The sequence below is a fragment of the Eulemur rufifrons genome, chromosome 19 (genome assembly GCF_041146395.1).
Source record: "Eulemur rufifrons isolate Redbay chromosome 19, OSU_ERuf_1, whole genome shotgun sequence".
Lineage (NCBI taxonomy): Eukaryota > Metazoa > Chordata > Mammalia > Primates > Lemuridae > Eulemur > Eulemur rufifrons.
The window spans coordinates 66,971,653-66,986,391 of NC_091001.1; the positions used below are offsets into that span (position 1 = coordinate 66,971,653).

The 14,739-nt window shown below is 37.2% G+C and overlaps 1 protein-coding gene across 1 annotated transcript; it reads left to right on the forward strand.

Moving 5' to 3' along the window:
- The first annotated feature begins 788 nt into the window (after positions 1 to 788).
- On the forward strand, positions 789 to 6,464 carry TMEM17 (transmembrane protein 17). Its single transcript, XM_069494874.1, has 4 exons — positions 789 to 888; positions 4,690 to 4,793; positions 4,955 to 5,068; positions 5,991 to 6,464. The coding sequence occupies exons 1-4, from the start codon at positions 789 to 791 to the stop codon at positions 6,267 to 6,269; spliced, it is 597 nt and encodes a 198-aa protein (XP_069350975.1). The 3' UTR covers positions 6,270 to 6,464.
- The last annotated feature ends 8,275 nt before the right edge of the window (positions 6,465 to 14,739 follow it).

A 14,739-nucleotide genomic window follows, 5' to 3' on the forward strand; every position in this document is an offset into this window, starting at 1 on the left:
TTTGAGAGAAAGCTGACAAATACAGATGTTTTAAAAATGTTTAAATTACCCACAATCCCACTATCCAGAGATAAGTACTGTCAACATTTTGTATTTTTTTCCTTCCAGTCTTTTGTTTTTTAAGCCAATGTGCATATGCTCACTCCTCCCTATCCCCACATTTGCACACACACATTTTGCTAAATTGGGCTCGAATTTAGTTTTATTCCTGCTTTTTTATTTTTACTTAACTTCCTATCAAATATTTTTTGCAGGCATTTTATAAGCTGCTGCAATGTATTCCATTGAATGTATGTGCTCTACTACATTTAATAAGTTGCCCATTGTATATATTTTTTAATTAAAAAAACCGAATCATCACAATATTACACATACACCCCCAGAAGAGGAGCTATTGGGTCGTGAACATTCTTTAGGCTCTGCATTCGTTCTGCATTTCCCTCCAGAAAGGTTATACCGATTTACAGTCCCACTGGCAAGGTGTGAAGGCTCCTTGTATCGCAACTCAAACCCAAGTCATTTATCAGTTTGTTGCTTTTTAAGACGGTGGGGCTCAAAGCAGGACTAAGGGATCCGCCGTTTTGAACAGGGCTGAAGCGCTCGGCTCCCGGGCCTTGGAGCCGGCTCTCAGCACGCGGGCTCCCGATCAGACCCGGCCCGGCAAGGCTGCCCCGCGCGCGCCCGCGTCCCGCCAAGCCGCGCGCCGCCCGGTTGCCGTGGGAACCACAGACCGCGGCTGCGCCCGCAGACCAGCCTGTGTCTAAGGGCCAAGGGACACTGAGGCAGGCATGGAGCTGCCGGATCCGGTTCGCCAGCGGCTGGGGAACTTCAGCCGAACCGTGTTCAGCGACTCCAGCCGGACAGGGCCGGAGTACAGTGAGGGCCCGGGTGAGTGGCCGAGGCCCGGCGCAGGGGGTGTGGCCCGCCCAGGGTTTGGCGCCGGCTTTGCAGCGTCCAGTATTTGCCCGGACCTAAAATGGTGGTTTCGCCCTCAGCCGTTTCTCCGCGGTGCGGGGAGCTCCGTGGAGGAGGGGCCGGGCCGGGAGCTGGGGCTCGGGCGCCTCCGGCCTCCGACCGCCGGCCGGGCCTTGGCTGGTCGTGCTGCCTCCAGGCCTACTCCTTGCAAGCGCGGCAGCTGAGGTGGTGCCAACCTTTGCGCCACGTGATGGCCAGCCTTGCTGGGAGGAGACCCCAAAAATAAAAAGATAAAAGCCACCCTCGCAGCACACTCCGGGTTGCGGACGCTCGGCAAAGGCGAATGCCGACGCTGCTTTTCCTCTGCGGCGTCCACCCTGGCTTTTCTGGCCAGATAGGGGGAACATCCCTATCCTCCAACCCCCATCCCGGTGAAATATCTTTGCCTTTTCTCTTTTCCTAGCAGAATAAGTACGTTCCTCCACAAGACTGTTTTCTGGCAGAAGAGTTGGAAAGAATTTTTTTTTAATGAGTCATTTTAAACCCCGTTGACTCCAGAGTGGCATCTCCTAGACTAGCAGGGCCTTCTAACAAAACCTGCTTCTTCCCTCCCTTCTCCTTCCCTACATGTATGTAACTCCTACCCTAAATCTGCTAACAAAATACCAGGATGCTACATTCAACTTGATGACAAGTGATAGAGCAGTTTCCTCCTCGCAAATCATGGTGCTAGCACACTGTCAACAAAACCCATGTGGTTTTCATCATTGAACTCTGCTGAGAAATAGTTTCCTGTTTGGTTTTAGAGAAATTTTTAAGGGGGCAGAGAAATGTAAAATCAGTTCCCATAGTTGCATTTTGTTACCTTGATCATTTGCCTGTCCTCCAAGTATAGGCCTTTTTATGATTTAGGATGTAGCAAGAAAAACATGTGAAAAATTACGTTTTCACGTTTCAAAGGCTGAGACTTAATAGGCACTAAAATCCCATAATACAAGGTCAGCAGACCTATTCTGAAAAGGGACAGATAGTAAATATTTTAAACCTTTGTGGGCAGTTTGGTCTCTGCAGCAGCCATAGGCAATAGTAATTGAATAGGCATGGTTGTGTTCCAATAAAACTTTATGGACACTGAAATTTGCATTTCATATGGTATTCACATGTCACAAAATATTACTTTTAATAAACTTTCAATAAACTTGAAAAACCATTTTTAGCTCACTTAACAAAAACAGGTAGCTGGCCAGTAGTTTGCCTACCCCAGATTTGTATTATACGTTTTAATTTAAATTCCATTTTCAGGCCGGGCGCGGTGGCTCACGCCTGTAATCCTAGCACTCTGGGAGGCCCAGGCGGGTGGATCGCTCAAGGTCAGGAGTTCGAGACCAGCCTGAGCAAGAGCGAGACCCCGTCTCTACTAAAAATAGAAAGAAATTATCTGGCCAACTAAAATATATACAGAAAAAATTAGCCGGGCATGGTGGCACATGCCTGTAGTCCCAGCTACTCGGGAGGCTGAGGCAGTAGGATTGCTTAAGCCCAGGAGTTTGAGGTTGCTGTGAGCTAGGCTGACGCCACGGCACTCACTCTAGCCCGGGCAACAAAGCGAGACTCTGTCTCAAAAAAAAAAAAAAAAGATAAATTCCATTTTCAGAACTCAACATGAACTTTTGCAAAATTTAGTAAATTCATGTCTTATGCTTTCAAGGTTTATTTACATATTAACTTAATTTTTCAGTTGCATGATTATAAGTGATCTGCTGAAATATGGACATAGCATAACTTTTAAGACATTCATGTACAAAACTTCTAACATAAAAACCATTCTTTGCAAAATATGACTATAGTTTCTGCTCCAAAGGTACTAAAATTGTCAGCTTGCCCAATTTATCATTATTGATCCACATTTTCTTCTTTGTGGATCTGAAGTAGATTTGATCATTTGTACTATAATAATACATTTATATTATTACCATGTCCACAACATTGTATTATTGTTATGAAAATAATCCTAAACTGATGAGTTATCTTCAGATTTAAGATTTTAAGAATTCATTCCTTTATCAGTGATAATTTAATAAATAGGTGCAAGCAAAAGTAGATCATCAGCCTGGGCAGCATAATGAGACTGCCCCCCATCCCTAGGAAAAAAAAAAAAAATTAGCCAGGCATGGTAGCCTGTGTCTGTAATCCCAGCTGTTCAAGAGGTTGAGACAGGAGGATTGCTTGAGCCCAGGAATTTGAGATTACATTGATCTGTGATCAGGCCACTGCATTCCAGCCTGGGTGCAGCCTTGGTGATAGAGCAAGACCCTGTCTCAAAAAAAAAAAATATATATATATATATGTATATATATATATAATAATCAGGTATATTCTTGGAATAATATGTTGGAGCTAAAGGAAACCATCTTGCTGTGAGAGACCATGATTATTTTTTATATTTTAACATTATTAAATGACATAAAAAATACTCAGCTGTGGGGAAAAAGAAAAAATACCGTTTTTAAGAAATTTAGTGCCTTTGTAAAAATCTTTTCTTTGGAACAATTGATTTCAAAATATGTATCTTCTCTTAAGAATTTAGTCAAATTTAGGATTTATTTTATAGGGCTCAATTTTAAAAATCAAATTCTTAATTTAGGACCTTTCTCCCCTACATAAAAGCAAAAGGTATTATGTGATCAACCTTAGATAAATGGAGCTCAGGTACCACAAGTGGCTACATTGGTGATGTCCTTATGACAGTATGATTTCATTAATTCGATCCTTCTGCTTATTTATATTTGGTATTTACTTCATGTAAAGCAAGATGCTAGGTTCTATGAGTGTCTCAAATTTGGGTAGGACGTGGTCTTTGCTTACAGTGAGACTATATGTAAGTAGATGAGAAGAAGGAAAGGGGACTAGTATTTGTTGAGTGCCTACTAAGTGTGCCAGGCATGGTGTTAGGGTGAAATAATTATCTCTAATCCTCACAAGCAACTTGTGAGGTAGTATTAATGTTACCATTTTACAGATGAAGAAATTGAGGCACAAAGAGGTTAAATAATTTATCTCAAGTCTGGCATCCAGGGTCATGGGGTTCTGGGGAGCTCTGGGTTTACTTGAACTCTGAAGCCCATGATGTCTTCAGTATACCAGCCTGTCTCAGGTGAGGGGAGTGTGGTTCTTTGCCAGCCCTTCTTATACACAGTTTATGGTGCTAAGTACCTAAAAGGGAAAGAGATTTCTGCTGGGGTGTGGGGAATATGATCAAGTAAGGACTGATGGAAAAGGTGGCATTGAATTGGACATTAAAGAATGGCTGAGATTAGGATATACTGAAAAGAGATATATGTTTAATTATAATCTGGGGAAATTAGCTTTTGTATGAATTTAGAATATATATGAGAGATTTGTTTTTATGTGTTCATTTTATAGGCTCTTTATATAGAACCCTACAAAGGAGGCAATGATAATTATCTGTTCAAGAGGATTTATATTGATATTTCACATTTAATCTATACTCATAGTGTGCAAAAAAGTCTGCAGACTATAATGGCAAAAGAAAGGGTAAAGTAATTGAAAAATATGAAACATACCCCCAAGTAGCCAGTCTTTTAACTACATGGTATTAGGATGAATGTTCGTTTCACTGTCAGTGATTATAAATAGGCTTAAAATGTGGAGTTTTATTGAGCCAATATTATAGTTATTAATTCTAAGAAACAAAAGGACATATAGTGCATAGACCAGGATTAAGAATTTGCTCCTTTTCTATTTCTTCTATAGATAATGAGATGGTCTCCAGTCTGGCATTGCAGATGTCACTTTATTTTAACACTTACTTTTTCCCACTTTGGTGGGTAAGCTGCATTATGATGCTTTACATAAAGGTATGTATATGCTTTAATATTTCTGACAGGCCTCTTCTGCCCATTCCTGACATTATTACATTGTAATGAAATTAAAGTTCTTAATATATTTTCTATCCCAGGTCAGTGTTACTATATGTAAGATTTTACAAGCACATTTTGGCTTTTTTTTTTTTTTTCAGTATTCAATTTTGCCTGATTACTACAAATTCATTGTGATCACTGTTATCATCCTAATAACCTTAATTGAAGCCATCCGATTGTATCTGGGCTACATGGGTAACCTACAGGAAAAGGTAAACTCTTCTTTCTCTCAGTGCTTTATGTAAATGCAGAAAGGTTTTCATAGCAAATAAAAGGCAGTGGGGTGAGGTGGAAAGAGCACGGGCCTAAATTTAATGCCTGGCTCCAATTTTACCACTCTGTCACTGTGGTCTGTTCACTTAATCTCTTCAGCCCTGGTTTCCTCATATATAAGATATGGAAAATAATATTTACTTTACAAGTTTGTTGTGATTAAGTGAAATGATTTATATAAAGTACCTGAATGTAGTAAGCACATAAGCACTAATAGTTTTCCTTCTTCTTATCAGTCTTGAAAATACTTGGTCAACTAAACATGTTTATTTGGATCCTGAATAAGAAAATGGGGGGAAATTATAAGCTCATTTCCTATGCCAGGCCTATGTTTTGTACATCATGATGCTGCCTAAGCATTTACGGTGACCAGAGTGTAGGGATAGTACCTAAAGATTTCTGTGGTTTTTTAGGCCCTTCATAATTAGGCTCCACCCAGCCTGTCTTACCGTAGTTCTTGCTTTTTCTAACCCAGCCATCCATTCCAGGCTGACGTGTTGATCCCAGCCACGCTTGTTTCACGTTTGCTTACTTACCTTTTTGCCTCTTCCTCCTTCCATACAACTTTACAAGCCTACATCCTTGAAGTCTTTCTTTCACCACCCTAATCACTTTCTAATATTTCTTATAGCATTTAGTCTGTATGTCGCATTTGATTATTCACTAAAGTGTAGTATTTTAGGGTTGTTTTACATGTTAATTTTCTCATCTAGACTAAGTTCTACCACCATGTCATCCTCATTTTGAATTACTAACAGAGCTCATGATGTAGGTTCACAGTAGTAATATGTCCTTGTTTCTCTGTATAAACAAAAAACAATATTTTACTGATTTTATTACATCTGATGTGTATCATTGCAGGTTCCTGAGTTGGCTGGCTTTTGGCTTTTGAGCCTTCTATTGCAGTTGCCTTTAATTCTTTTCTTGCTCTTAAATGAAGGCCTAATAAATCTGCCTTTGGAAAAAGCAATACATATCATCTTCACCATCTTCCTAACTTTCCAAGTTGTTGCAGCATTTCTTACCTTGAAGAAAATGGTCAATCAGTTGGCAGTTCGTTTCCACCTCCAAGACTTTGATCGGCTCTCTGCAAACAGAGGAGACGTGGGAAGGATGAGGTCAGGTATAGAAGAGATCTGATCTAGCGCTGTTGAGTGAAAATCTGAAAGATCATTCTAGAAGACTGCAAGAGTTAGAAAAATATCAGAGGTCTAACATGAGAAAAGGTACAAAGCAAGTGTTTTGAATTGTATACTCTTTAGATCTGAAATTCCAAGGCCAGGGGCAATGATAAGACTTTGCACAGTAGCTGAAAGCAGTATATTAACCCTAAAATCTAGATGTTGTCCACTTGATGCCAAATTTCTTAAATTTTTTGATGTTGTTGACTTTTTCAGGTGTGTAGAAATTTCTCTATTGGTGATTGTAGTTTACTAGCTTTACTGTAATATTTATAATATTACTGTAATATTTACAGTAATATTTACAGTTAGGATCTATAGCTAGAAATGTGTACATTTCTTTTAAACTTGATTAGCCATATCTTGGCTGTACCTCTGACCATGTTTCTTGAAGTACATGGAAATGCTAGTCAGTATTCTTGTGTATTAGACTATATTTATAAACCAAAAGATCAAATTTTCATGTCTGCTAGGGTTGAACTATAACCCTAATCTTAGCTGTTATACTGAGGTTAAGAAGAAAACAGGTAGATTATCACGGTATTTAAGAAATATTTTTGTCATAAAATTGTAACTTTCATCAAACCATGTTCAGTACTTGCGGTGGTGTGTAAAATGTTTTTACAATAAATTATAAAATATTGATGTTAAAGTATCAGCAACAAATCATACTGTCTTGTGCAGTTCTTTTGGGTTATGGGTTTGTTATTTTTATTACAGAGTTGCAAGGCAAGGAAGGAGGAAAAAAACAAATATTAGCCTTCTGTGTAGGGGGCACTGTTGTAGGCACATTAAGTTAGCCCTTGGGATCTCATCTATTAGATTATTGTTCATTAAAGAACTGCTTCATTCCCATTACGTTCATGTGAAGCTTGCTTTGGAAATCAGAGTGCCTGTTAATACATATGAGAACTAAGATGGCCAAAGGGACTGTACTCAAGATCCTAAATGAACATGTTCCCTTGTTAATAGGGGAAACCTATTTAAGGAAATTTGTAAGAACAAAGTTGCTTGAGTGAACATTATTTTAAAGTGATTATTGGATTGTCTTAAGGGATATAATATTTTTATTACAGGTTTTCCTCTTTCCTATAGGGAAATATGCCTTTATAAGTAGTGTATTTTACTGAGGGACAGTTGTAGCTACATTAAAAGTTATTCTTTCCAATTTTCTTTTTTTGCAATTTATGCTCTCTTATGATTTCCACATTTTGCCTTATTCATTCTTACACTGCTGAATTTTTTTAAATGTGATCACTTTCCATTTACTCTTGATTATATCTTACCAATTTATGCTAACATTATTATTATTTCTGTACTTGATTATTATATATAAAGTTCAGCTAAAGATTTTTTCCCCACATGCTGTAGCTGATTAATCTTTCCCCTGTACCAAAGTAGTCACTAGGTATAATCTAATAATTTGAAATTAAAAATAGAATTCTGTTTGAATGGTTTTCTAAAACTTGCATTTGTTTGCATCTGTTTCCCATATAGGAGTAGGTAGGTGACTCTATAAGAAAATTAAATCTACAAAACAGAAAAGGGATGATTGAGAAAGACTTTCCTATTTCAAGATTGTTTCCAGAGTTTAGTTTTAAATAGTAGAGCCTCTGGTACATTTAAACTTTAATTTAAGATTAAGAGATTAATAACTAAAATGTCAGTCATAATCATAAAAATTTTTAAAGACCTTAAAAATGGATGTATTAAAATTTTCAGGTAATTTTGCTATAATAAATGTATTGCTTAAAATGCAGATAAAGTAAGGGTGGGAAAAAAGAAAGTAAATTGAGACCATGACCTGGTCATTTGTTTGTTTTTCATCTAAACAATAAAACCATGGATTTGTGTTAGGCTGAGCCAGTATTTTCTATTGGGAGTATAGCTGTTTCCCTATGTAAGTATATGAAAATTGAGCTAGAGAAGATATTTACATGTCAACACATTTAGGGGTTAGGCAGCCTTTATTTTAATTTTATTTGAATATGTTTGTCCGTCATCAGTTCCTATTATATCCTTCTCTTCAGGGGTTCACAACAGTGTTCTGAAATTTTTAGTTACATTTGAACTTCACAGATATTTTTTCCTTTACATATTTATTCTTCCAGGGGCTTTTTCTCATCAAAGACAAGGTAGGTATGAATTTATGTAAATCAGAATGATTTTAAAATATTGAAACTTGTTAAGGTAACGTATGTTTGAATACCTAGTATATGTAAGGAGTAGTGGAGGGTTCATAGACAAGACATGCTCCCAGTTTGTAGGGGTATGATGTAGAAAGTAAAACATTTGCACAATCCTAAGAGAAAGTAGAAAAGTTTATCAGGGAGGCCCATTGAATGAGGTTTCTGCTTGATAAGTACTTGAAAAACAACAGGCCCTCCCTTGGCTTCCAGCGCATCTCCCCCTTGGTGTCCCAGGATTAGCACGTTGGCCCTTCATCAACATTATTTAGCATTCACCATGCTCCACATTGTCCAATGGGGCGGGGTTGGCATTCAGGTTAAATGCATACACTCTCACTCCCACTTGCCTGTACAAACAAGTTCACTGTCTGGTAGAAAAGGCAGGTAAGCAAATCAGTGATGGTACAGTGTGGTAGGGTATTGTAGGATTATAGAGCAGGGACATCTAAATGAGACGAGAAATCTGGAAAGCCTTCCCAAAGAAAGTGACACTTGAGATTTGAAGAATGAGGGGGTATTAAGTTCAGTATTAAAAGACAGAAATAATAGTGACTATGAGAACTGTCTCAAGTACTACAAGTAGTTTGGTGAAACTGGTGGAAAGGCTGCATGAGAAGAAACAGCACAGAATAAGGTAGAAAAGCTTGGAAGGTGCTAGAAAGCTAAGCTAAAATTTTAATATATTCTGAATCCCTGACTAGTTTAAACAGTGGAGTAACACAAACAGACTTAGGTTTCAGAAAGATCTCTTTGAAAACAGTGTGAAAAATGGATTGAAAGGGTTGGACTAGAGATAGAGCAGTAGGAATGTGATGAAGTAACTTGAGAGAGAACAAGCTGGCCTGGATGAAGTCAGTGGCAGTAAAATAAACTTGAATAGAACCTACTAAAATTTTTAAAAATATTTTTATATTTTAAAATAGATGTTGAGAGTTTTTTTCCTAATTCATCCTTTCACAGATGACCCATAACCAAAATGATATACTCACTGTCTTTCTTATTGCTCCCCGCTCAGTTATTAGACTTAAGTAGAGCTCTATCTGAAATAATCTTTTATAAATTTTATTTGATATAACCTACTTAAATGATTCTTTATTTGAATTAGTTAAGATTATAGTTTTTAAGATCTAAAAGGTATAAAATCACAAGCTTTGGGGAGTAAAGAAAAATCATCTATAATTCCACCACCTTAAAATAAGGCTGGGTACAGTGGCTCATGCCTGTAATCCCAGCACTTTGCGAGGCTGAGGTAGGAGGATCGCTTGAGGCCAGGAGTTTGAAAACAGCCTGGGCAAAAAAAAAAAAAAAATTAGCCAGACATGGTGGCATTCGCCTGTAGTCCTAGCTACTTGGGAAGCTTGAGGTGGGAGGATTCCATGAGCCCAGGAGTTCAAGGCTGCAGTCAGCTATGATCACACCACTGCACGCTGGCCTGAGCAACAGAGTGAGACTCTGTCACCAAAAACAACAACAACACACCCCACTGTTAGCAAATGTCATGTTTCTTGGAAGCTTTTCCTTTGTAAATGCTTTTTTAAAACATAGTTGTGATTATAGGTACTTATCATTTTGCACCCTGCTTTTCTGAAAACATTAAATGTATTTATCCGTGTTTGGTTACCTATGATAGTTACATAGTCACAAAACCATCATCTTAAATGATGGCACATTATTTCATCAAGTGGATGGACTGTAATTTAACTTCTCTCTTATTGTTGGATATTTGTGTTGTTTTCTTCTTTTGCTTTTATATATAACATTGTAATGAACATCTCATGCATACAGCTTTTTTCATATTTTAGATGATTCTTTTTAATCAATAAGCCAGATTCTTAGAAGTGAAATTGCTAAGTCATAAAGTATGAACATTTTTAAGGGCTCTTGATGCATATTGCCAAGTTATAATATCCACTTTCTGCCATTCACCGCCCACAATTCTAAAAATAGTACAATGAAAATTTTGACAAGGACAGACTTACGGACTTTAGTTACCTGTTGTCTTTGTATTTCTGAGTAGCTACCACAGGAACACTGAGTCTCCTGAGGAGCAAAAAAAGTCTAAAAGCTGTGAAAGGAGAACTGCAAAGAATTTAAAAAAAAAGGTTTTTGAATTAAGGGAACACTGATAAGGGACAGGAAAAGGATTAGGCAAGCTGGTGGCAGTCAGCAACAGACAGTGAGATGTGACACAATAAAAACTGGGTCATTGAGTTGGGACAGCCCTAGGACATAAAAAGACTGAAATGAAGTAAAGCTCTGGATTATTTTGTTCTTGAATATTGAATTTTTTCAGAAGCATGGAGCATGAAATATTATAGTGATAAGCCAAGATTGGAAATATAGCCAAGAAAAAGAGGTCTTTAAGGGATTGTTTAAAATGTGCTGAAGGAATAATTTGGTTTGGTCTTAAACAGCTCCAAAAGTAAATTGACATAAAGCTTTTGCATAGCAAAATAGGCATGGAGGCAGAAAACAATGGGCAAACAGAATAGTTTACCCTGTAAATTTATTAGCATATAAAATGTTAGATTTTGGTCATAGAAAAGGTTTATCTGAAGACTTAAATGCTGTATTTTATAAGTGCAATTAACACTAATTTGTTATGAGTATCTACCTTTATTCTAGTTTTAAGAGACTTAAAAGTGGGTGTTTTATTAATAAGTCAATTTTTTTAAAAAAAAAAAGTAAATAGTTACTAGGCCATTGTAAAAATCATTCTAAAAATCTTTTTCTCCTAGCATTTAAAAACGTTCAGGCCCTAGAAAAAAATGTGTTTAAAAACAAGTTTAACAACAATATTTAAATTTATTCTGGTGCTTAGATGGATTTATATCTTGCTGAAAATGAGGCTTGGTGTTGGTGTATTGTAATCATCTTAACCAAAGTCAGGAAAGGCTAGAACTCCTGAAAACAAGATAAAAACCACAGGACAGCATGGAACATATATTTTATGAAAAACCAAAGATATTTGGAAATTTATTTTATCAGAATGCTCAAGATAAACATGTTCCACAGCTGAATATCCTTGTCTGAAAAGGGCTTTTTAACCTAGTGAAGTATACAATCAAAATGTATATATTTCAGCTATTTGTCCTCATTGTCCCATAGACCTAAGGGTTTAGCATTCAGCTACATTAAAAATGTATACTTTTAAAAACAATAATCAACCAAGAATGGCCTTGTCTTTAATTTTTCAGAACTCTAATAGCACTAGATTTGGCTGATAGGAAAGCGGTATTATCGACTCATCTTTAAAGGTTTTTAGTTCCTGATCCTGAGTTATTTATACTCCAATTGAAAACATATTGGAGACACTGCTCAGTATTACACCCTAAAAGAGAAGAATGTTTAATATTCAAGTTATATGCACATTCAATAATTATTTTATAAACACTTGATTCATTAATGCCTAGAAGTGATAAAATGACCGCTAGAGAGACAAGTTTAGCACTTTGTTTCACTAGCTTTTCTAAAAAGAATGAGAGGTATCAAGAGTACAAATGTTTGCTATTCTGAAAACTATTGCTCCCTATGGTCAATAAACTCTTGCTAAGGAAGGCTGGAGAGTTAAATGATGGTTGTTGAGTACTTTACAAAGCAGAGCAGCAAAAGGCATGCTTTATATTTTTAGTGTGTTATGGTTCTGTTCTGCAAAACAAACTTAATTTAGGTAGCTCCAGCAATATGTCATCCACTATACTTTGACACTCCAGGACTAAAAAGATAAATAGGATTGAGTCCTTGCCCTTTCAGGCAAGGTCTAGCAGAGGAGACAAATTTAAGGTGACCACAATATCTTATGATAGTATTGTATTAATAATAGAGCTATGTAAAAGATGAAAATAAGTGATGAATTCTGTCTCGAGGGCAGGATAGTCTTTCAACAGATGGAACAGTATGAGCAAAGGTATAGACATTTGAAAACATAAGGGCTGAACAGAACCAAAAGTAGTTTTGTGTCATTAAAATATAAGGTGTGTAGAAGAGAAGGGGTTGAGATGAGCTGAAAAGACTGGCATTAGAAAGTTATCAGTCTTTTAAATAATATATTATGATAAAGAGTTTGAACTTCATGCTGTAGGCAATGAATGGTATATCTATATTTAAACAGAATTAGAAGGTATTGTGATATTTGGAAAGGATAGAAAGCTGAGAGGGAGAGCTAATTTGATAAATGATATAATCACATTTCAGAAGAATCTCCTAACAGGCTAGATAGACCCAAATACATTTTTTATACATACACATATATACATGCACACATGAGCAAGTTCACATACTTCCTCCTCCAACATGTACTTTTCAAAAACTCAGTTCACAGAATCTAGTGCTAGTTTTCAAGAAAAAACATCTGGGTGGTCTTAGAAGATGACAAGCATATATTACTGGAGGCATAATGACCAGATCATGGAGAATAGCAATCTCACTGTACTGTTCCACATTGGAGCAGTAATCATGGCACTGCTCTCCTTAAAATTGATCCAAGACTCTCATTTTCTTCAGGATAACACCCAAACTGCTGAGCATGGCACACGAGGCCTCTTTCCACCTACCTGGCCTCGTCTTGCTATCCCCCACCCCTCCAATCCTACATCTGCAATTCTTCCAGTGCACCTTTCTGGGTTCTACCTACAGACCTTTTTCTTCCATACTGCTCTCTCCGCCTGAAGTAATCTTATCCATGTGGTGCAACTCTACTTATTTTTGAATGCCTGGTTCAACTATCATATCCTTTATGGAAATCCCATTGTCTTCTATTTCCACGTAAACTTGAACCCTTTGTATTCCTCTTTATGAAATAAAACATATTTTATTACTACATCTATCTTAGTCCATTTTCTGTTGCTATAACAGAATGCCTAAGACTGGGTAATTTATAAAGAAAAGAAGTTTATTTGGCACACAATTCTGGAGGCTGGGAAGTCCAAGGGTTCGGCAACAGCTTCTGAAGAGAGACTTCATATTGCCTCATAACATGGTAGAAAGCACCACATGGCAAGAGAGGGCATGAGCATGTGTCAGCTCAGGTCTCTCTTATTATAAAGCCACCAGTCTCATCATGGGGCCCTGCCCTATTACCTTATCTAATCCTAATCACCTCCCAAAGGCCCTACTTCCAATCAACATATGAATCTGGGGATTAATTTTCCAACACATGAAACTTGGGGGAAACATTCAAACCATAGCAGCATCTAAAACAATTTATTATATATACAATTGGCCCCCTGTAAGCTTGGGTTCCCCATCCACAGATTCAGTCAATTGCAGACTGAAAATATTTGGAAAAAAATAACAACACAACAATAAAAATGATGCTAATAAAAAATACAGTGTAACAACTATTTATATATCATTATATTCAGTATTGTAAGAATCTAGAGATGACTTAAACTATATGGGAGGATGTGTGTAGGTTATATGCAAATACACCATTTTATATAAGGGACTTGAGCATCTGAGGATTTTGGTATGGGGAGAGGGTCCTGAAATAAATCCCCCATGGATATGGAGAGACAGCTGTATTTTTATTAGACTCCTGCTACTTAATTGTAAGGTCTTCATGGCAAGTGTCTTATTCATCCTTACATTGCTAATTTTTAACATACAATAACTGGTCAATAAATATTTGGTGAATGAATGGACTTATTGGAGGAGTTAGTGTAGCACAGTGGTTAAAAGCATGCCATTTGGAGGCAGGTAGACATGTTCAAATCCTTTCTCTATTTATCAGCTTGATCAAGTCATTTAACTTACCGAATCCTTAATTTCCTCATCTTTAGAATGGGTGCTAATAAGGCTTTGTAAGAATTAAATGAAATTATCATGGCATAATAAACATTCATAAGTGGTAAATATTCTTATTATAATTTTATATTCTGAAATTCCTAAGCAGTTTAATTCTAAGTCTTTAAACTCACCTTGTTGCTTTATGGGCCCAGAAACTTGACCCTCAGGCAGGGGTTTTGATTATCTCCATCTAAACTGGTAAGAGACTTACTCATAATCTATGATAGCGGCTATATCTGGTCCCTGGGCAGTGGGCCCAGGCATAAGGCTTGCCCTTCTGAAGGGGCTAGGTCCACTTGAGAGATCAAGTTATGACTGCAGAGGTTGCTTGGAAAGCAAAGCTTCAAAAGAGAGAAATTGGGCAGCAGTACAAGGATGTTTTTAACAAGCTAATAAGTATCCAATAGGGGCATTTTAATTTAGAATAGATCACATCTAAGTTTTTTCCCCTTT